The sequence below is a fragment of the Acytostelium subglobosum genome (genome assembly GCF_000787575.1).
Source record: "Acytostelium subglobosum LB1 DNA, scaffold: scaffold12, whole genome shotgun sequence".
In the NCBI taxonomy this organism is placed as follows: domain Eukaryota; phylum Evosea; class Eumycetozoa; order Acytosteliales; family Acytosteliaceae; genus Acytostelium; species Acytostelium subglobosum.
Genome location: NW_012236521.1, coordinates 94,648 through 115,702, shown reverse-complemented (window position 1 = coordinate 115,702; position 21,055 = coordinate 94,648). Strand labels below are relative to the sequence as shown.

Below are 21,055 nucleotides of genomic sequence, written 5' to 3'. Positions count from 1 at the left end.
TCAGCCAGTCGCGACACGGGTCGAGGTGAGTGACCTTTCAAACATTCAGTCAATCATTCAATTCATTCCATTCAATTCAATTCAATTCAATTCAATTCCAACAAATAATAACTAATGATCAAAGATGGATAGATGCGAGACACACAACAAGCAGTTAAAGTTGGTATGCTTGACATGCAAACAGTTGATTTGCTCCAACTGTATTGCATCGTCGCATAATAGACATGACATTGATGATGTCCTCAATATTAGACAGTCGTTGAATGAGGGTCGTAGTAGATACGCCTTTCGTTCAAAGTTGTTGTGGGACACTATTCAAGCATTGTCCACTACGTACGATGAGCTGACTTTGACCAAGTCTGTCATTGCCAATCAATTCAAAGAGCTACACGAGCTACTCGTCATCCAAGAGCACAAGCTACACTCGCCAATCAACACCGAGTTGGACAAGATACAATCATACTCCAAAGACATTGTAAAGGAGTTGATTGATATACACTACATTGTCAAACTATCAAGTCCTCCAAGTCCAACAAGTACAAGTACGAGTCCAAGCCCAAGTCATGGATCATTCAATCATGTTCATGATGATGATGCTGATACTGAGATGGACGACACAAGCAACTCAACAAGATTGATGAGAACGATCAAGTCAAGCCCATCACTCGATCACTTTATCAAAGTATCAACCGAATCGAACATTGACATGGCTACATTGTCAGAGGATATACAACTGCTGAGGGTTGTACAACAGAGTGCCCATACGCTGGAGACGTCCTATCCATTGAGGAAAATACAATCCTCGCATTTTGAATACGACCGAGCTACGATGGACCGTATAAAGGCCGACCTTCAGTTCGCCTTCAAACTGTGCTCTCTGCCAATGATCAACGCGCCATCTGGTTACAAGGGCCACTTGATCACCAACTCTAATCGAGGTGTCTCTCTGTTCAGCCCGCAGTGGGTGCCAAAGCTCTTCCCTCAGTCGGTGCCATGGACATGGAAGGACTTGCTGGACAAGGAGACCGACCCCTATCGATGTTTCAAATCCATGGTTTACGGCAGAGGCAACGTCCACATCTTTGACGCCGGGGTCTACACCAAGGCATCACTGCCAGACCTCAACAAGAGTATGTCCTTGCCTGTGAAGAATCCATACTTGCAAGACAAGACGGTAGCTTGCTACAATGGACATTGTCGTATCTATATGATCGGTGGCAACACGCGTTCCGAACATATCAACTACTTGGACATTGATACGGGCAAGTTTGGAATGTTTCCAAAGACCGTGCCAGCACTGCCATTGATCCCGTACACCTTCTTCCATCGAGGCAAGATATTCATTGCGGGTGGCATCGTCAATGGTGCAGGCTACTCACCCACCATCATCACTGTTGACACTCAAACACTGCAAGTGGAGACGTTGATCAAGGCAGACTGGCTGAACAGAATGAGTGGATGTTGCTTCGATGGCAATGACACCATATACTTGATTGTAAAGGATGGTTTCTACTCATTATCATTGTCAACATTGGCGTATAACAAGCTGGCACCAAAGCCATCGGCCAGCACATATAACTGTCTACACTACATTCACAATCAAGGTATAGTACACGTTGGACCATTTGGTGAGCATGGCGTATATTCAATCACCAACAACAAATGGATTGTTAACAACAGTTCAGAGATAAGAGTAGACTACCTCTGTCTCATTGGTGACTAGACTAGTCTAGTCGTAGTGTATATCCACGTTCAATAAACCAAGTCTATCAATCAAACCGAGGGTTTGGGTTAGGGCGAGGGCAAGGGTTTGAAAACTTGTGAACAATTGTCATTCATTCAAACTTGTAATTAAAGATAGATATTAAGATAGAGATAGATAAAGAGAGATGAGGAGAGGAGTCGGAATACAGGCTATACATAAACAAAGCCAACATCAGAAGCAGCTGCAGAATATAAGTGAACAGTTGTCAACTGATCAATTAAAGAAGGTCAATGAACAGTTGATCACCTTTAAGAACAATCTAGAGGAGTTTGCACTCAAGCACAAGAAGGACATCATCAAGAACCCAGAGTTTAGAAAGCACTTCCAAGACATGTGCTCTACAATAGGTGTTGATCCATTGGCTTGTATGTTGATGTTCAACACCTTATCATTCATTCTCATTCATACTAATTCATACTTAATAGCCAACAAGGGATTCTGGAGTCAAGTGCTTGGCGTTGGAGACTTCTATTATCAATTGGCTGTACAGATCATTGAGGTCTGCTTAAAGTATCGCTCAACTAATGGTGGATTAATAGAGTTGACTACACTGACAGAGCATATAAGAAAGATGAGAGGCAAGTCTGCCAACGAGATTAGCAAGTATGTTGGTTTGAATGATTGATTGAATGGACGATTGAATGGATGGATGATTGATCATAAGGTCTAACAACATGACATGGCATACTCATTAAGTGATGATGTTGAGGTATCAATATCAAAGCTAAAGGTACTTGGCAATGGATACAATATATTCAAGATAGATTCAAAGAAGATAGTGCAATCAGTACCAGTTGAACTGAACAAGGATCATACTGAGGTTCTGATCAAGGCACAAAGTCATAATGGTTCAATCACCGCTGCACAGCTGGCCAAACTTGGCTGGAACGAACAACGTATCAACAATGTATTGGTAGGTGATGCAATGTCCAGACTCATCCAATCAAGTTACTGACAACAATCCAACTACAACCACAACAGGATGTATTATTAACAGAGGGAATGGCATGGATTGATGATCAAGCGGATACCAAGGAGAGATTGTATTGGTTCCCAAGTCTTTGGTCAAACACTTTCGAAAGCTAATGGACTTGGATGTCTTGGCGATAAGCGATGATGGACATCACGCTACAAGCTCAGTTCAATACAGATTGGCTCGAACGAATGTATATATACATTTATTACATTACGCACATGTCTGTTATGGCTGGCGCGGTGTTGTACATGATTGATTGATTGGTTGTCTGTTGGCTTGCTGGCTGGCTGGCTGGCGCTGTATTCAGTCAGCCACATCCACTGTTCTCTCTCGCTCTCTTTTGCAAGAATCTAGAGGCTTCTGCTATCTGCTGTCCGCTACTCATGCTCCTCTCTCTTGTTGTTCGATATTGTCTCTTGACCTTGTTCATACTGCCTGTCTATCCTCTGTAGGTGAATCCAATCTTGCTGCCTTTGGTGCTGGTTCGCTTTGCGCCGGCTGTGGACCACTTGCTGCTGGCCGCGCTGCAGCTTTGATATGTTGAGATGGACTTGTCATTCGAACCGAACCAGATGAATGAGTCGCCACCCTTGAGGTTGGGCACTTCTAAAATAGCCGACACGGCATCGGCATGATTGCCCTTGATCTCTGTCGTCACTTCTCTCGACTTGGGCTCCCAAAGACGCACACAAATGTCCCATGTCGATGACCAAACCTCGCGTCCAATCGTAGCCAACACAAACAACTTGTCCCATCCATTGTTCTCTACTCTGTGCATTAGCTCATAAGTCTTGATTGATTGATTGAGGTATTTGTCGTTAGTCAATCATCCTGCAGTCATGTCGATATCGCGCTACACATACATTGGCATTGATGATCTGAATGGTGCCCTCGTCTCCACCGACCCAAACGGCCTCGTAGTCATCGGTCTCGACGTAGGCGATACGCTTGGGCCTGCGCTCAGACAGCTCGGTCTTGTGAAGGATCTCCTTGGTGTTGACATCCCAGACGTAGAGCAACTTGTTGGAGGAGCAGCCCCACATCCTGGTCTTGCCCACCCTGCATAGCGCCAGGATGAACATGTTCTGGTTGAAGATATCCGTGCTGATTGGTCTGATGGGTGCTGTGTCGGCGGTGGTGGGCACGTCGGCCAGACGATAGATTGAGATGACCTGGTTGCCAGCCACCCACATCTCGCCCAGTTGCGACTCGCAGATTGAGAAGGTCTCGCCTGGTATCTCGCCAATCAATTTGCCGTCAAGACTCCAGATGCTGGTCGACTGTGATGTGGCCGTCCAGATGGTATCGTTCGATGCGCCAACCATTGAGTAAACAATGGCACCCTGCTCACATATCGAGAACTCGTGGAGTAGTTGGTTGCTCTGTGAGTCCCATACCTTGAGCAGTCCCAGAGTGTCTAGACTGCACACACGCTTGTCCTGGTCGACCAAGGCCAGCCATTGCACCGACTTCTTGTGTCCAAGCATCTTGGTCTGGAGTGTGAGCCTGCCGTTGATCGATGGCAGTGGCTCCTCGAACAACTCCTTGTAGTTGACGATGAGTGCCTCGGCCAGGTTGTTGACCTTGTCGCTGGTGGCCTGCAGCTGATACATATCGACGTTTGACGTCTCCTTGCGCCAGAAGAGGTTTGGTCCAAAGATCCTGCCCAGGTTGGAGTGGTTCATGAGATTAACATGCGCGTTGGATGACACCATCGTCAGGAAGTGTACGAGATGCTGCAACAGTGTCTTGTTGTTCTCTGGCAGCTTGACTAGCACCTTCTTCAGCGTGTCCAGCGAGCCATTGACGACCTGATCCGAAGCGGCCAAGAATGTGTCGTAGAGTGCGTTGGTGCAGATGGGCTCGGGCAGCTCCCTCAGGAAGATCTTTACCAAACTTGTGATGACGTGATGGTTCTCATCCTTGGCCATTTGAATGTCACCCTTGTCAACGGCGGCCTTGCGCGACACAACATCCGCCTGTGATGCCGATATACGGAACAGTCCCTCAATGGCCAAGCCATTGACAAACAGGTGTTTCAGCGCGTTTCTTATGAACACTGGGATGCGTGATGATGGGTCGGACTTTTGGCGATCCATCAATGTGTCGAGCGCCACGCCAAAGAACTTGGGGTCGTGGGGCACGACGTTGGGTGCGGGCGCTGGCGCTGCATCCTTGTTGCCAATGGCATCCTTGCCAAGGCCTATATGTGTGGGTGATGATGTTGCTGGTGATGAGGTCGACGGTGAGTCCTTGGACTTTGATGATGGCGATACGATCGATGGTGATGACGATGATTCCTTTGACTTGGATGTTGAGAATGATGGTGTGGAAGTGGATGCCGCGTCCTTCTTTGACAATGTTGGCGATGCCAACTTTCCAAAACTCGATATTGGTACTGGCTTGAGCTCTGCTGCTGGCACTTGCTCTTTGGCAGAGGACTCCTTTGACGCCTTTGATGACTCCTTTGACGACTCCTTGGCGTCCTTGGACTCCTTTGCTGACTCTTTAGAGTCCTTTGACGCCTTTGATGATTCCTTAGACTCCTTTGTCGACTCCTTTGACTCTTTGGAGTCCTTTGATGACTCCTTGGACTCCTTAGAGTCCTTGGTTCTTAAATTGCCCAAGCTGAGATTAGACAAACTCTTCATTGAGGCCTGAGCCATACCCAATGCCAATGCTTTCCTCAGTGTTTCTTCTTCCTTCTTTGCTTTTGTCTGTGTGTGAGTGATTGATTGATTGGATTGGGGCCTAGGTTAGATCAGTTGGATCACCATCAATGACATCTTTATCATCCATCATACATTAATCTTTGTGATGAATGACTTTAGTGTTTCGGGTGTGCCTTCGAGACACTTCTCGTATTGGTTGCCATTTGACTCTACAATGAGCCTTAACTTAATCTTTCCTTTGTGGACACCTGATGGTGCACTTAAATATGCATCAATATCCATGTGACCCATTGTTGTATATCTGTTCTGAATCTAAGTAATATAGAATATATATAAATATATATCTTAATGTAGGTTTGGTTGTTGTAAATAGGGTAATGAATGAACTGTAATAATAACAAGTTAAAGAAAGAGAGAGTGAGTGGCAACAACGTCTGGAAAAGACGGTAACGTGTATGTATGAATAAATGATGATGATATGTTTTGTTTGTGTGTATGTATGTCTAAGCTAATATTGGCGTCGACGTCACTGCCATCCATCCTACCCATCACGATCAAAACACATACACACTTATCGTTTGTGAATCTCAGTTGTTTCCATGACCCCCGATGGCCCACACACCTAGGGATCTTCCTCGAACGGCTGGCGAGTGTGATCGATCAATCCATCACTTTGAAAAATGACACACTCATGGGATGCAAGATAGTTGTCTATCTGTCGCTGAGTGTCGGATGGATGGTGGATGGCTATTCACTAGCATCAACAGATAGACAACTCTTCAGCTTTGAATCCGAAGTGGAGTGTGTGGGCATTGTTGTTGTGGATGTCTTCTCGCAGTGCGGTGGTGGGTCCATCAATGGATGACAATGACACCTGTCAACTCTTCATTAGGTTGGTTGCCACTTAAATGTACAGGATGTGTTTGGCAATAGCGTTCGTAGTTGCCTTGCCCTGGTCTGTTTATTGAATAACAACAACACTTCCTTGTACCAACGAAGCTAGGAGCTACACCATCATAGGTGAGTGAGTGAATGATTTGAGTGAATGTAGTTCGTCTAAGCTCAATAACAGACTGACGAATGATACTGTTGTAGCAAGTATCAACAAGTACTCAATATGTTGAGTGTGATTGATTGACTTTGAATGATTGATTGTGCTTCATCGTGCTCAATCAGTTGTAGACACTCTACTACCTCGTCTCGTCTTTAGATCATATCCATGCCACCAAAGTACTTGAATACTAATCAAACATGAATGTAAACGTAGTCATTAGTCATTGTTCATTAGTCACAACATCATTCACAGGTTGGTGTACATACTCCTTGATATCAACATCTTGCCCAATGTCAATCCTACAGCTGCAATGAATGAATGATTGAATGAATGAATGATTGACGTAGTCCCAGGGGAGGAGTTAGTTAAGGCAAGGGTTGACGACGTAGTCCTTCTATCGGCATGACGACGATTGACGAGTGTAAATGCAATGATCACATTACCAAAGACTACTATCTTGTTAGACTTGTGCTGTTCCCTCTTCTTCTCCCTCTTTGATTTCACAACGGTCACTTCTGGGTTGAACATAGTCTATATCCTGTCTGTCCGGCTGTCCTGTCTGCTGTCTGATTGATTGTCGATGATATTAATGTATCGCGAAGTGCACACTTTGATTGATTGAATGATTGATTGAGAGTGATCACGTGAATGAGTGGGAATGGGATCACGAGCGAGAGTTTCAATCTCAAACACGCACTTATGATGAAGGTCCTTCCTGGTGGAAGGGGGCAGGACAAGGTGCTTGGAGGATGGGAATGTGGATTGGTTGATGGATGTTTGGATCGATTGTGACCCTTCTGTAACCTAACGACATTCCTAATTAGGTACAGGTACGAGGCAAAGACCGTCCGACATACCGACCCACCCAAAATGCCAAGCAAATAGTTAGTTTGAATATAACAAGCCAAGTTACAAGCGTAGGGACATCCCATGTTTAAAACATAGTATAAGTCTCTAACTTAGGGTCATGGCGTTATTCCATCGTCATGTGTTATCATTGGGTCCTAATGCCAATTGATGGCGACAGTTTACTGGATAAAGTAATGTGATCACAAATGTTTGCAGTGTTCGATGAAGTGAATGATCGACCCTGTGTGTAAATTTATGTTGACCAAACGATCAATAGGTAATACCGATAAATATCCTTTAACTTGGCACACGTACAGTGTCAGATGTGTGTTGTTCATAAGACCCTATGATTTGGTGATGGTACCAGTGATTGTATGAATAGCGCGATGCCAAGAGTAAACAATCACATACCAACATACTCCATTCTCACCATCATAAAATAACTTTGTTTATTTTATCGTCGTGTCGGGGCAGAATGTTCTTGTACTTTGATTGCGACCTCTGGAAGGCACACCAGAAGCGAACAAGCGTTGATCATTTGTGCCATCAACCACATCACCCCCAAACCCCCCAACATTTGCTAATGGGCGGTCCACTTCCCAAATCACCTCCAATCACATCCTTCCTTGCTCCTACTACCTAAACAACAAGTTGCCCACACAATGACCATTTTCTTTATTTAATTAATAACGATAGCCGATCACAACCTAACATTCTACATCTCATCCCTGTTCATTCTAGCATCATTCTTCAACAACTATAAATTAAGCACACTTAGATTCTATTTTGTTGTCAACATTACATTCATTATTATTTGTATCACTTCACATCACACACTCAATCAATCAATCAATCATTCAATCACCACTTTACTTTGATCAATACCATCAAACACACACACACACTAACAAACAAGTAATCGGACTTGACCTCTTTTAGGCAACATCTGACTTCTACTTCGGTCTTGTTCCAAACATTCCCCGCTTACACACTCACTCACACACTGAAAACAAGATTCATCGTTCGAAGCGACCCGAATCAACACTTCAGTCTAACACTCAACCTCTCAATTAATATCCCAAAGTGTTGACAATCCCCTACCCTCACACTCTATCATTACATTCATTTACATTCACTTATATTACTTACACATAACTTAATTATACATATATATTATATATACAATGGCACATGATACAAATGAGTCAACCTTGGACACTGTCGTCTATGACGATGGTGGCAAGAAGTTTGTCGACGACGACGAGTACAAGCCAATCATCGACCAAAAGTTGGTAAGTTACAGACTACAGTCACAACATAGTGGAGTAGGCTTCATACATCATGATGCTGACTATGTAGTACCTACCAAACCATAACAGGATGTTAAAGTAGCTATTATAATGGTGTTGTTGGGCACTGGCTACCTGTTCCCATTCGAGAGTTACTTGCTTTCGATGGACTACTTCACCGTGTTGTATCCAAAGTACAACATCTACTCGTCTTTCCCTTTTATCTACATGGGTGCCATCTGTATCACCTTCCTGTTCTTCCTCAAGTTCCCCAACTTTAGCTCACACAAGCGTCGTATGATCTTTGGATTCCTGTTCTATGCACTGATCATGATTTTGGTGCCAGTGGTCAACCTCACTGGAATCCGTGGATCGGTCGAGTCCTACGTCATCACACTCATCCTCATCACCATTACAGGTGTAGTCGATGGCTTTGTCCAAGGTACCATCTATGCCATTGCTGGTCTGATGGGTCCACGTTACACTCTTTTCACTCAAACTGGGTATGTACCATTGATTGGAATCATTCCAACCATCATCCATGTGCTTAATAACTGACTTCCACTCTTTCTCTTCATCTTTTGTTCCTTCTACACTAGTGTCGGTCTTGCCGGTATCATTGTCGTTATCACCAGAACAATCTCCAAGGCTGCCCTGCCTCATGATGGAGAGAAGAATGTGCTGATGTTCTTCTTGATCTCTGCATCAATTGTTCTTATCTGTCTCGGATCATTCCTTTACTTGCTCACATTGCCAGTCGCCAAGCAGCTGCATATCAGACAGTCGGACCAGGCCGCTCAGGAGGAGGAGGAGGAGAAGCCAAAGGCCAAGTTGTGGCCAATCGTCAGAGTCACCTGGCAGTTGGGTATGATGAACTTCTTCATCTTCTTGCTGTCCATGTTCATCTTCCCAGGCGTTGTCTTGCGTATCACTACCACCCAGATGGACGGCGGCTGGTTCGCCATCACCCTGCAGGCCACCTACAACCTGTTTGACTTTATCGGAAAGACCTGCCCTGTCTTCATCCATGAGGATGGCAAGAGAATCCCATCCTACCCAGTGCTCTGGGCCATCACCATTGGACGTTACATCTTTGTCGCCCTGTTCTTCCTTTGTGTCTACACCGAGATCTTTAAAAACATTGCCTGGCCAATCGTTTTCCTTGTCATCTTCTCATTTACCAATGGATACACATGCTGTAAGTAGTAACACGACACTGTACTCCAACAACCAATCCAATCATCTCACTAATACATTTGTCACGCACGCCATCCATCTCTATCATTAGCCATTGTCATGTCCGAAGGTCCAAGAATTGTAAAGAGAGACCAGAAGGAGAGAGCTGGAGTGTTCATGGTAAGTAGTGTCTTTGACTCTGATCGATGTTTGTTGGCACCTTCATTAACATACTCAATCAATCCCATTCCATTCTTCCACCAACACAGACAACAATGTTGATCATTGGACTTACCCTGGGCTCCGTTGCCAACTTTATCTACTCTACCCTTAAGCCTCAAGTCTGGGCCTAAGACGAGTTATATACATATACATATACATAATAATCACTTTATCACCTATCCACCTCTCAACTCTTCACTCTTCACCAACTACCACAACTACTCCAACTCCAACTCCTCTTTTGTCAACTCCTTGATAGCAGCCAGCCTTTGACAATCTACAACATATAAATATATGATTCGAATCAGCATAGCCATGTGGCATGGTTAGTTAGTGACCTTTCCGCCAGCCTGCCTACCAAGCCCTGCCACCCCACCGCCAATAAACAGGGTACAAGTGGACGATTTGCCGAATAATCGGCACTTACGTCTCAGTAGTACTACGTACATCCCTTAGTTGTTCAGAGCTGGCGCATATCTCCTCCATGGATGCGTTGGTCTTGTGTGTCATATCGGTCATGTCGTCCAGCGTTGATATAGTCAGGTCTGCTCTCTCGATCAGCTTGCCAAATGCCTTGTTGTTCCTTTGATTCTTGACAATGACAAAGTTGTCATGTACATCCTCCTTCATCATCTGCTCCTCTACAGCGGCACGAACTTTCAAACTCTGTAGTTCCTTGTTATGAGGAGGTTGAGAGTGTCGACTTGTCGTTAATGTGGATGTCGACCGGTTGTTGACCCCTACTATTTCCTCAACTGTTAGTGGACGGCCTGGTTTAGTTGGAGGGATTGTTGGGGGCTTGGTGGGGATGGCTGTTGTTGCTGAGGGCACTGTCATATTCTTTGGCAGCGATGTGGTGGTAGTGTTTGTTGCCTTTGGTTCTGGTTTGTCAATATCCATGCCATCGGATAGGAAGGATGATTCATTGAATATTTCTAAATGTAACATTCCATTGTTAATTGAACAACTAACCTTCTACTTACAACTTCTTCATACTTACTCTTTGTTGGAGCCTGTATAGAGGTATTGTTCTTTGTTATCTGACTTGATCTTTTACCGTGACCAAATAGACCTCTTGGATTCGGGATAATTGTGGATGCTCCACCAAGTGGTTTCTTTCCCTTCTCAATATCCATTATTACTACATCACTTGGTCCATCTATCTTTCTTGGTTCATTTGTAGACTTAGTCTTTGACACACCGACCTTCATTGTCTTTACATTTGGATCTTTATTTCCAACAGCTTCCAACTGGGACTTCCTTTGTTTGAATAAACTTATCTTGTCCATTCAATCAATGCCTGTACATCTAAATAATAAGTAAGTAGTAGTAATAAATAGAGATAATAATAAGTAGTTGGTGTGAGCATGAATGAGTGGAGTGAGTAGGAGAGAGTGTGTAGGATGAATACTTCTTCCAAGTATGGTGAGCATCACCTTATTAGGTAGTTGTTCGCTTAAGGATTCAGCGTACTTATTGGGTAGCGCTGGCAATGTTTATTCATAATGATGGATAAAGGATGTAGAAAGAAAGGTGTAGGAAGTGGGAGGGAGGTAGATGCGTGGAGAAGAGGACATCTCAACTCCTTGTTATTGTAGTTGTAATAATAATAATAATAATCACGCCATGTTAATGCTATGCTGTATGTGTAATGGTTTGGACGGTCGGCCCGTCCCTTATAAGTAGTATGAATGAATATGATTGGTACGTCATTGAGGGTACTGTACATTATAGACACATCAACCAATAATGCTCTGTTGCTGTTGCTGTTGCTGCTGCTGTTACTAGCTAACTAACTAGTTCTTGCTCATCTAGAACAACCTGTTATAATTCTTGTTGTTGCCCTTTCCATTATCCTTGCCATTGGGATTGGTGTTGGGATAGTAATCGAATGATTCTGCATTGGACTTGATGTCGGCCAGATCAATGGATTCATTGTTGATCTGGACCAGAGGCGAGTAGAAGGGCGGCAGATACTCCTTGCCCGTGTACTCTTTGAGCGACATGCACTGGTCGTGGAAGTGGTCCTGGTTGAGCAGTGCCTCGTTCTCATCGTAGGTGCACAGCACACCATAGCGAGACTTGTCCAAGAAGAGAGAGTCCACATAGTAGCCATAGATTGCGGTGAAGATGACGGCGATGGCCGTCAGGTTGCCCCAGTAGAACTTGTAGAGGTTGAACACGCCAATCATCAGAAGCTGGTATATCAGCAGGCCAATGATCGTGCGTCTGAACACGGACGGGTAGAGACGGCCGCCCGTCTGGTAGTTGGGCGTGTTGACCCAGACAATGTTGTACTTGCTGAACAGGTACGTGACGCCAAAGTACCAGGCGCCAAAGAGCAGGATGAATGGTGTCATTGTCGAGTATGCCAGGCAGATCTGGAGGATGAGCACGTTGCGCGAATAGAAGATGTAGTAGGGGAAGCCACCTATGTGCGAGATGTCATAAAACTCGCGTGGAGTCAGAGCCTTCTTCAGCTTGCTCTGGCGGATCATCAGTGGGATGATTCGGCTGATGCCCATCACGGCTGTGCACGCCGACAACATTGTCAAGTTAATCATCTGGTTGGCCTGGCCTGGCAACGAAGCCGCCAGCATCGATATGATTGAGGATGGGCTGTTAATGATGGTCGCGATCGAATCAAAGATTGAGCCAACAATTGATGATCCAAGGAAGACGTTGAATATCTGGAAAAGGAACAACTTCCTAAACACTGTAATTTGGAGAGGTTAGCAACCTGGTGTCGTAGGCTAACAATGCACACATGCTCGCTACTTACCAGACTTGTCAATGTCAGAGCGAGAGAAGTGTCCTTGTACTTTGGACATCTTGGTAAGGATTGGAATGAGAATGATCATGGCAAGGATGAGGAGGACGTTGGTCATGACACCTTCGAGGAAACCGAGCATGACAGGGTTCTCCTTGATGAAGCGCAGCACCCACTGGAAGGCGCCGAGTTGGGACAGCGACGAGATGTTGCTCACACCAGCAATGATACCAATGGGGATCATCCAGAAGAAGACCATGAAGAAGATGGCAATGCCAATCTCGATGGAGCGCACCCAGAAGTTGGTGTACGACATGTCGATATTGGGCCAGTAGATGTCCGACGGGTCGATGCCCGAGTAGCGCACCATTTTGAATGGGTGGCCCTTGTCCACGATGACCTGCTCGGCGATCTTGGCCGCCGACTTGGTCGTGAAGATGACAAAGCCGCAGCGGCCCTCCAGCGACAGACTGTCCTGCGCGCTCAGCTTCTCCACCTGTATCTCCCTGTCCAACTCGTTGATCTTCTGCTGATAATAGCCGAGTGCATTGCGGCGGTTACCAAAGCGACCGAGAAAGCCGTCGCGCACGTACTCTGTCTTGTTGGTGCGCTTCTCGCGCTCGGCGATGTGGTCGTACAGCTTGACGTAGCCCTCGCGCTCCTCGATCTTCTTGTAGACGGCCGTCGTCTGGACGATGAGCGCGACCTCTTTGATCTGGCCGGGGAACAGATGGTCCATGTGCGAGAAGAAGTCCTCCTGCGTGAACAGGTGGTTGGGGATGTCCTTGACGTAGATCGAGTAGTTCATCAGACGGTCCTGGTTCTTGAACTGGATGCGGCGGTTGGAGTAGTCCTTGTAGTCGTAGAAGATGAAGTAGCACACGACGAGCGTCGTGAGGAACGTGAAGAACACGTGCACCCAGAGCGTCTTCTCGCCCTGTGCAATGTTGGTCATCGATATGGTCGACAGTCCCACCACCTTGCTCTCGTCAGGTGCGCGCGTCTCATTGAACTTGCCCATGTAATTAGTTGGATACAATCCAATGGCCGTCAGAATAGCCATCAGTAACATAATATAGAAGCTTGAACGAACGTTGCGTAGATAGCAGTATGCGTCCTGATTGATTGATTGATTGATTGATTGATTGATTGAGTGAGTGTGGAGTGAGGATGTTAGTTAGTGCGACTGCACCGCGAGTGAATGATTGAGGTGGAGAGTGCATACCAGACCAGAGGATGCTATGATCTTCTCATTGCTGAATCGAAGAGTGCTCAATACCCAACCAAATAGGGATGATGAAGGCGGTGTGTCAATGCCATGATGTTGATGTTCATATCGATATTGATAGAGTTCCTTGTACTTGGGCCGCAGGAATATAAACACAAAGAATATAAGGCTTGATATAACTACGTTGGTGATCACTGTTTGTTGTTGGTTGATTTGATTGATTGAGTCAGTGAGTGAGTGAGATGTCGTGTCACGCATATGGGTCATCATCGCCAACAACCAACACCTACGGGAGACTACAAAGGCCTCATCGGCGACCAAGTATGGGTTGGCAAGATTGTCCATCTTGAATGAATGAACTCTAATCAATCTGATTGATGTGATCTAAAGTGCAAGGGTCGCGCACACTTCCTCCTTTCCCTATTTATGTTTGATTGTTTGTTCGTTGTTCAACGGAATGACTATTCTGTATGTATTAACTTCTATCTGTTGATTGGATTGGATTGGATGATGGAGGTGTGTCGGAGTGGATCGGATAGATAACTATGTTCTCCAGAGATGTTGTTGGAAAAAGATGATTGTCGTCGCACTCAATCGCCACTCTGCCTCAAAGATGATGGAAGTATTGTTGTCAAAAGTGGGCTTTTGTTATTTGTTGTTGTTGCGTGGGCAACAGCGTAAGAGACAGACATGTGGTTGGGGCATTGGTGGGGCTAGGTAAGGGCACTCACTTGTTTGATTGATTAACCCCACACTCATCTTTGGACCATACGCAGACTCGTGTTCTTTTTTGATTGTCGTCTAACTAGTCAATCACCCATCAACCTTTGAATTTGATCAATTTTGTCAATTATTTGTTTTGGACTTTGATGGAAACAACCTTTGAAAAGTCCTAGGACTGTAGGGTTGGGCTAAGAGTTGCGAGTGTTGGCGAGACTTGCTTACTTATTAGGTGATACAGACTTGTTTCTTACATCGTTTAATTAGTAGAAGGGACTTGTGTGTGCGTACCGAACAAGTCCAACGAAAGATCCAAAGTCGCGACCACCCCATCATCTCACCCTACACATCATAATCAAGGTAGTCCTGGTCTGTGAATGAGTCATGGTTCCCCAGCCCGATCGGTGCTTGATCCCAAGTTCCGAAGAGGTCTTACAAACAACTTCCAATGAATCGGAGTTCGATGATAGTTTGGATGTCGGACTTTGGTCGAGTGAGTGAATGTGATTGGAATGATTCCAGAGTGATGATTGTTATTATACAATATATTCGGTTTGTTTATTGTTGATTGGTGTATATATAACATGATGTATCCTAGGATGTGGCTCCCATGCTGATGGTCCACGGTGGCACTTCCAACTCACTACCTCGCTCACTTCAGAGAGACAATGGTAGGTCCTCATCCTCCTCTGCTTGAGACTTGTTGGAGAACATCTTGTAGTACCTGCCACGCTTGTCTAGCAGCTCGGCGTGAGTGCCCTCCTCGACCAGGTATCCCTTCTCCAACACAAAGATCTTGTCACACTCGCGCACTGCAGCGACCTTGTGCGCAACCATGACCACGGTGTGGCCCTGCGTCAGCTTCTTGATCGAGTTGGTGATGGCCTCCTCGCTCTCTGGATCGAGTTCGGCGGTGATCTCATCCAGCAACATGATCTTTCTCTTGGAGCAGATAGCACGGGCGACGGCTATTCTCTTCTTCTGGCCTCCGGACAACTGGTTGCCGGCCTGGCCCAGCTGTGTGTCGTACTTGTTGGGCAGCTCCAGGATGAACTCGTGGGCGTTGGCCATCTTGGCCGCCTCGTGCACCTCCTCCTCGGTGGCGTTCTCGATGGCGTAGCCGATGTTCTCGCGGATCGTCTTGTCGAACAGGTATGGCTGCTGGTGCACGATGGTTAGATGCGAGCGCAGGTTGTTGGGACGGATCTTCTTGACGTCGACGCCGTCCAGCTCGATGGCGCCGTCCTTGAGCTGGTAGAACTTGGCCATCAGCTCGAGACAGGTGGACTTGCCCGAGCCCGATGGACCGACCAGACCGTAGCACTTGCCAGGCTCGAGTTTCAGTGTGATGTTGTGAAGCACCTCAATGTCGGGACGGGTTGGGTATCTGAACGAGACGTTCTTGAACTCGATGGAGCCCTTGACCTCCTCGAGCTCGACGTAGTGCGATGGCAACATGGTCATCTCCATCACGGCGATACCAGTGTTCTCTTCGTACTTTTCCTTCTTGTCCTTCTTCTCCTTCTTCTCTCTCTTCTTTCTCTTCTTCTTGTCGTCGCCATCATTGTTGTTGTTGTCGTCGTCATCATCCGATGGCTTGTCGGTGTCTCCACCAGTTGGCTTGTCACCGCCAGTTGGCTTGTCGCCGCCCGTTGGCTTGTCGTCCGATGGCTTCGAGTCATCGCCTGGTGTACCTCCATTGTTGTTGTTGTTGTTGTCGTCATCGTCGTCACCCTTGTTCTTATCCTCAAGGTCCTTGGCGGCCTTGATCTTGCGGATCTCTTCCTCGAGATCTGCGCGCTCCTCCTCCAGAGTCGATCTCTTTCTTGGTGCCGAGCGCAGGATCATGAAGACTCTGTGCGATGAGGCCAGCGACTGGACGTAGCTCACGTAGATACCGAACAGGGATGATGAAGACTCGACCACGTAACCGACGTACAGCGAGAAGGACACGAGCAGACCGACCGAGAACTCCTTGTTGATCGACAGGTAGGCACCATAGTAGAGCACGGTGAAGGCCAGCGACTCAACCATCAGCCACTTGACAGAGCCCGAGAAGGTGTTGGTGATGATCAGACGACGTGCAGTCGTGAACACCATCCTGAGACGTTCGGCATAGTGCGCGACCTCGTACTCTTGCTTGCAGTAAGTGGTGACTACCTGCATGTTGACCATGGACTCGGAGGCATGCTGGGCAGCACGCGAGTTGTTGAACAGCAATAGACGTGTGAGCTTCTTGGTGAAGGTCGACTGTACCTTGGTGGTGATCAGCAGGATGGGCACAGTGGCGAAGAATGCCAGCGACAATTTCCAAGAGATGGTGAACAGGAACACCAAACTGCCAACAAACTTACAGATGGCAGTGGCGAATGTCATGATAATGCCGGCCACCGCTGATCTAAGCATTGGCGCATCAACAATCAACACATTGATCAATGTTGGCGTGTTGTTCTTGTGGAAGAAGCCCATGTCCTGTGCCATGATCGCGCGGAAGATTTTCTAATAGTCGCGTGCCGGGCATTGTTAGTATGATTGATTGATTGATGGATTGATGATGAGTGATGGTACTTACGTTTTGGATGCTCATTACCATCATCTCACTGGCGATACCAGATACCCATGAGCTGAGTGTGGAGAAGAGGAACTCGATAAAGGCGAGAACAAAGATGATGATGAACTGCACGGTCAGGTCCAAGATCGATTTGGTCGTTGGGATGTCTTGGATAATGATACCAATGTAGAATGGCTGCAGGATGTTGGCGGCAGTAGCGACCAATGAGCAACCAGTGGCGAAAAGAAGACGGTAGATGAATGGGCTGACTAGTGAGTAGAGCTCGGGGATGGTCACCTTGGCATCCTTGGGCTTCTGGTTGATGCTCAGGCCAAACTCGTCGTAGGCGTACTTCTTCTTGTCGCGGTGCTCGCAGTACTTGACCAGGAAGATCAGTGCGATCAGGAGGACCATGGTGGCACCGGCCACAATGATGATGATGTAGTTGTAGCTGAGGAACTCGGAACAGGTGTTGTCCAAGGAGTTGTAGCTGTAACCAGAGTTACATGAACTGACGATACACTTGGTCCACATGAGGTTGCTCTGGCAACTCTGCGTTCCAACTCCATTGGGTGGGTAACAGATGGCAATGTCTCCAGTACCACACTGTGGACAGAAGGTCCACTCAAAGTTGCCCTCGCCGCTTCCTTGGATCACAAGCGAGAAGTTCTGTGGGCCGATTGGAACACGAGTGCCCAGCACTGTGTACTTGTAGATGACTCCATCCTTGACAGCAGAAGTAGTGATCTGCTCGACGTTGTTGATGGTGTCTGGGGTGGAGGCCAGACCAGAAATCGCGTTGGCACCTCCATTACCGAGAGTGATCAGGTTGTCGACCTGAAGACGCAGGTCAAGGTTGTTGACGAGGTCGTAGGCGGCACCTGGGGAGGCGGGTGGGTCAGTCCAGACGAGGGTACCTCTGATGGAGGCGGGGTTGGTGGCGCCGTTGGCTGTGTACTTGACACAATAGCTGACGTTCTGGTTTGTGCCGACCTTGGGCTCGACCCAGTCAGATGCTTTATCCTTGCTCTCGAGGCCACTGATGAAGAAAACATTCTTGGCCGCATTGGCTATGCCATCAAACTTCATAAAGTTACCCAACTTGATGGCGCCCCAACCTTGGACAAACGATGCATCAGGGAAGGGGAGGTTGGCTGGGACTGGGATGGTCTTGCCCTCTGGATTGGTCATTGTGCCATTGAGTGGGCTGGCACTATTGATCAAAATGGCCTTGAGAAGAGCGGCCGATGGCTTGGCGATGATGTTGGAGGCGTTGGGGCTGCCGAATGGGTAGTAGCCCTCAGTGAGGTATTGTCTAAGGATACTGGCTGCAGCGGCAACGTGGGGAGTGGCCATTGATGTGCCCTCAAGAGCGAGGAGAGTGTCGGGCGACATGATACCAGCGCCAACACATTGATCGGTGTTGTTGGCACCGTTGGAGCGAGAGGACACAATGAACATTCCTGGTGCTACAATGTCTGGCTTGATACGACCGTCATGAGTTGGTCCTTTGGATGAGAACGGTGCGATGTTGTTCTGGTTGAGTAGTGCGGCTGAAGCTGGCTGGCTTGTAGTATTGAGGTCACGATCCTTCAATGATTGAGGGCAGCAACCTGCTAGACCTGGAACGGTAGCCTTGTCAGTGCAGCACTGAGTGGTAGTGTATGGGCAGTACTTTGGATCAAAGGCACAGAATGCGGGGATGGTACTACGATTGATTAATTGATTAGTTGACTGCACTCACTGCCGTGCTTTGCATGTTACTTACTTCTGGGCACTGGTGTCATAGTCGAAGAAGTCCTCATAGGTCTTGAAGCTGTCGAATGTGCTCATCTGAGCGCCAACAGTCAGACAGTTCTTGGCTACGGCTTGGGTCAACAGGGACATGTAGGTGTTGGCTCCCTCGTTACCTGCAGCTCTGACGATCAGCATGTCGGGATGAGTAAAGACAAAAGCGTCGATGGCTTGGCTTGGTGTTCCGTAGGTCGCGTCGTAGCCATTGTTTGAGTGTGAGCCCCATGACTCGCCCTGGACTCTCGCACCTGTTTCATAGACTGCCTGGTACATTGTGTTATAATCGCCTGGCTCTGGATTGGAGCCAGCAGTTGAGATATCATAGACGGCAAGCTTGGCATTGAACGCTGTACCTCTGTATTGGTTGATTGGCTGTGAGGGGCTGGCAGTGAGACCGGCCATGGAACCGGCAACGTGAGTGCCGTGTCCTCTGACGACATCCGAGTCATCTCCTAGGGTGTTGTTGAAGAAGTAGGCGACGACCTTGCGATGGTTGAGGTTGATCGTGTTGAAGGGCGTTGGGTTGTTGACGTCGCTGAAGAAACAATGAGACATGTCGACACCAGTGTCAGAGATACCGATGATCTGGTTCTCACCACGGATGGGGATGTCGGCGTATGAGTCCAGTGGCAGGTTGCTGCCTTGCGAGGTGGCCAGTGTGACAGTTGGTGCATAACGATTAGCGGTCTTGACCACTTCCATCTTCTCGATCCACATCGACTCTGGCTGTTCAGACAACCAGGTGTAGACGTGTCTCTCGGCACGTGACAGTCTGCACTCCTTGCCCTTTGCACAGCGGACAGTGGTTATCAGACGGGATGTGACTCCGCCAGACTCGGGCAGGATAGACACGGTGGCATGATCACCACGAAGAACGTTGTTTAGTTGAGTTGACCAGCGGTTAATCAATTCTGACTGCTCGTTGACGTCGTCGGGGGTGAAGGAGAGGACCACCAGTACACGGTCCATAGCCTCGCGATGATCCATGTCCAATCGCTGCTTACTGATCAGGATCTTGTTCTTGGCCTCGTACTTGCCGACCCAGGAAATCCACTGCATGGTATCGAGTTGATGAGCCTGCGCAGCGGTCATGTAGACGTGGTAGGAGTCGATTGGCAGATAGGCAAGGATGCGGGAGCGTGGCTGCTCGGTGAGGAAGTCCTCGAGCTTGGTGCGCAGCTCATCGTCCACAACATGTGCAATCTGGACAATGTAGTGGTTGAGTTGGTGTCTTGTCGCCGCATGCAGTGTCGATTGGCCAAGAGAGATCGACTCGATGGTGTGCGTGTCGATGGAGCCACTCTTGAGGAGGATCTTTCGGTGTCCAGACTTGGTCTTCTTGTGAGTACGAGCTGTAGTCAGAGCCTCCTCTGCTTGTGCTGCTGCCTTTACTGATGCTGCTGATTCCGTGTTGTCTGTGGAGAGGATGTCTCGGTCGGCGTAGGATATTGCGTCGTTCGATTCCCGGAAGTAGTAGTTGTTGAGTGAGATCACCAGACACAGCACCGCTAGCAGTGCCGCGTATGTTATACACTTGGTGATCATCCTTTGGAATGGTGTATTGTTCGCCATGGCTGGGTTGGGATGTATACAACTCAGTCTAAACTAATATAACAAAAGGTTGGTTGATTGATGAGGGGATAGAGAGCAAAGCTCAATGTCGTCGAAGTCGTAGCAAATGCTATCTAAGTAATTTTTGAATGAAGTGAGTCACAATTGTTAGTTAGTTATTTGTTTTGTTTGCCGTGTTTCCGTGTGTTGCCGCGTGTTGCCGGAATGTTGCCTTCCCTGTTTCCGTGTGGCAACTGGCAAGTTGGAAACTGGAAACTGGCAACTGGAAACTTGGTGGAAACAAAGAAACAAACAAACTTACTTCAAGATAATAATATTACACAAGCTTATTTTGTTAGCTTTGTAGAGACTCTATTGATTGAATGAATGACCGCCAATTGATAAGCTTGGTTAGTTCTTATGATATTGGACAGTGGG

The 21,055-nt window shown here is 47.1% G+C and overlaps 7 protein-coding genes across 7 annotated transcripts; 3 read left to right on the top strand and 4 right to left on the bottom strand.

Annotated features, from left to right (window-relative positions):
* Window positions 1-124: 124 nt before the first annotated feature.
* On the top strand, window positions 125-1,723 carry SAMD00019534_063450 (hypothetical protein; the record flags this gene model as incomplete). Its single annotated transcript, XM_012898165.1, has 1 exon — window positions 125-1,723. One exon carries the CDS (start codon window positions 125-127, stop codon window positions 1,721-1,723), a length of 1,599 nt encoding a protein of 532 aa, XP_012753619.1.
* Window positions 1,724-1,889: 166 nt separating this feature from the next.
* SAMD00019534_063440 (hypothetical protein) lies at window positions 1,890-2,851 on the top strand (the record flags this gene model as incomplete). Its single annotated transcript, XM_012898164.1, has 4 exons — window positions 1,890-2,130; window positions 2,191-2,368; window positions 2,462-2,678; window positions 2,747-2,851. 4 exons carry the CDS (start codon window positions 1,890-1,892, stop codon window positions 2,849-2,851), a joined length of 741 nt encoding a protein of 246 aa, XP_012753618.1.
* Window positions 2,852-3,180: 329 nt separating this feature from the next.
* On the bottom strand, window positions 3,181-5,695 carry SAMD00019534_063430 (hypothetical protein; the record flags this gene model as incomplete). The annotated part of the gene is made up of 3 exons (XM_012898163.1): window positions 3,181-3,531; window positions 3,605-5,458; window positions 5,546-5,695. The coding sequence occupies 3 exons, from the start codon at window positions 5,693-5,695 to the stop codon at window positions 3,181-3,183; spliced, it is 2,355 nt and encodes a 784-aa protein (XP_012753617.1).
* A 2,805-nt stretch (window positions 5,696-8,500) lies between these two features.
* Window positions 8,501-10,134, top strand: SAMD00019534_063420 (hypothetical protein; the record flags this gene model as incomplete). Its single annotated transcript, XM_012898162.1, has 5 exons — window positions 8,501-8,608; window positions 8,696-9,108; window positions 9,205-9,803; window positions 9,894-9,961; window positions 10,051-10,134. 5 exons carry the CDS (start codon window positions 8,501-8,503, stop codon window positions 10,132-10,134), a joined length of 1,272 nt encoding a protein of 423 aa, XP_012753616.1.
* A 64-nt stretch (window positions 10,135-10,198) lies between these two features.
* On the bottom strand, window positions 10,199-11,214 carry SAMD00019534_063410 (hypothetical protein; the record flags this gene model as incomplete). Its single annotated transcript, XM_012898161.1, has 3 exons — window positions 10,199-10,280; window positions 10,431-10,938; window positions 11,004-11,214. 3 exons carry the CDS (start codon window positions 11,212-11,214, stop codon window positions 10,199-10,201), a joined length of 801 nt encoding a protein of 266 aa, XP_012753615.1.
* Window positions 11,215-11,814: 600 nt separating this feature from the next.
* SAMD00019534_063400 (hypothetical protein) lies at window positions 11,815-14,346 on the bottom strand (the record flags this gene model as incomplete). Its single annotated transcript, XM_012898160.1, has 4 exons — window positions 11,815-12,719; window positions 12,786-13,890; window positions 13,999-14,195; window positions 14,292-14,346. 4 exons carry the CDS (start codon window positions 14,344-14,346, stop codon window positions 11,815-11,817), a joined length of 2,262 nt encoding a protein of 753 aa, XP_012753614.1.
* Window positions 14,347-15,378: 1,032 nt separating this feature from the next.
* SAMD00019534_063390 (hypothetical protein) lies at window positions 15,379-20,611 on the bottom strand (the record flags this gene model as incomplete). Its single annotated transcript, XM_012898159.1, has 3 exons — window positions 15,379-17,220; window positions 17,294-18,980; window positions 19,041-20,611. 3 exons carry the CDS (start codon window positions 20,609-20,611, stop codon window positions 15,379-15,381), a joined length of 5,100 nt encoding a protein of 1,699 aa, XP_012753613.1.
* Window positions 20,612-21,055: the final 444 nt, after the last annotated feature.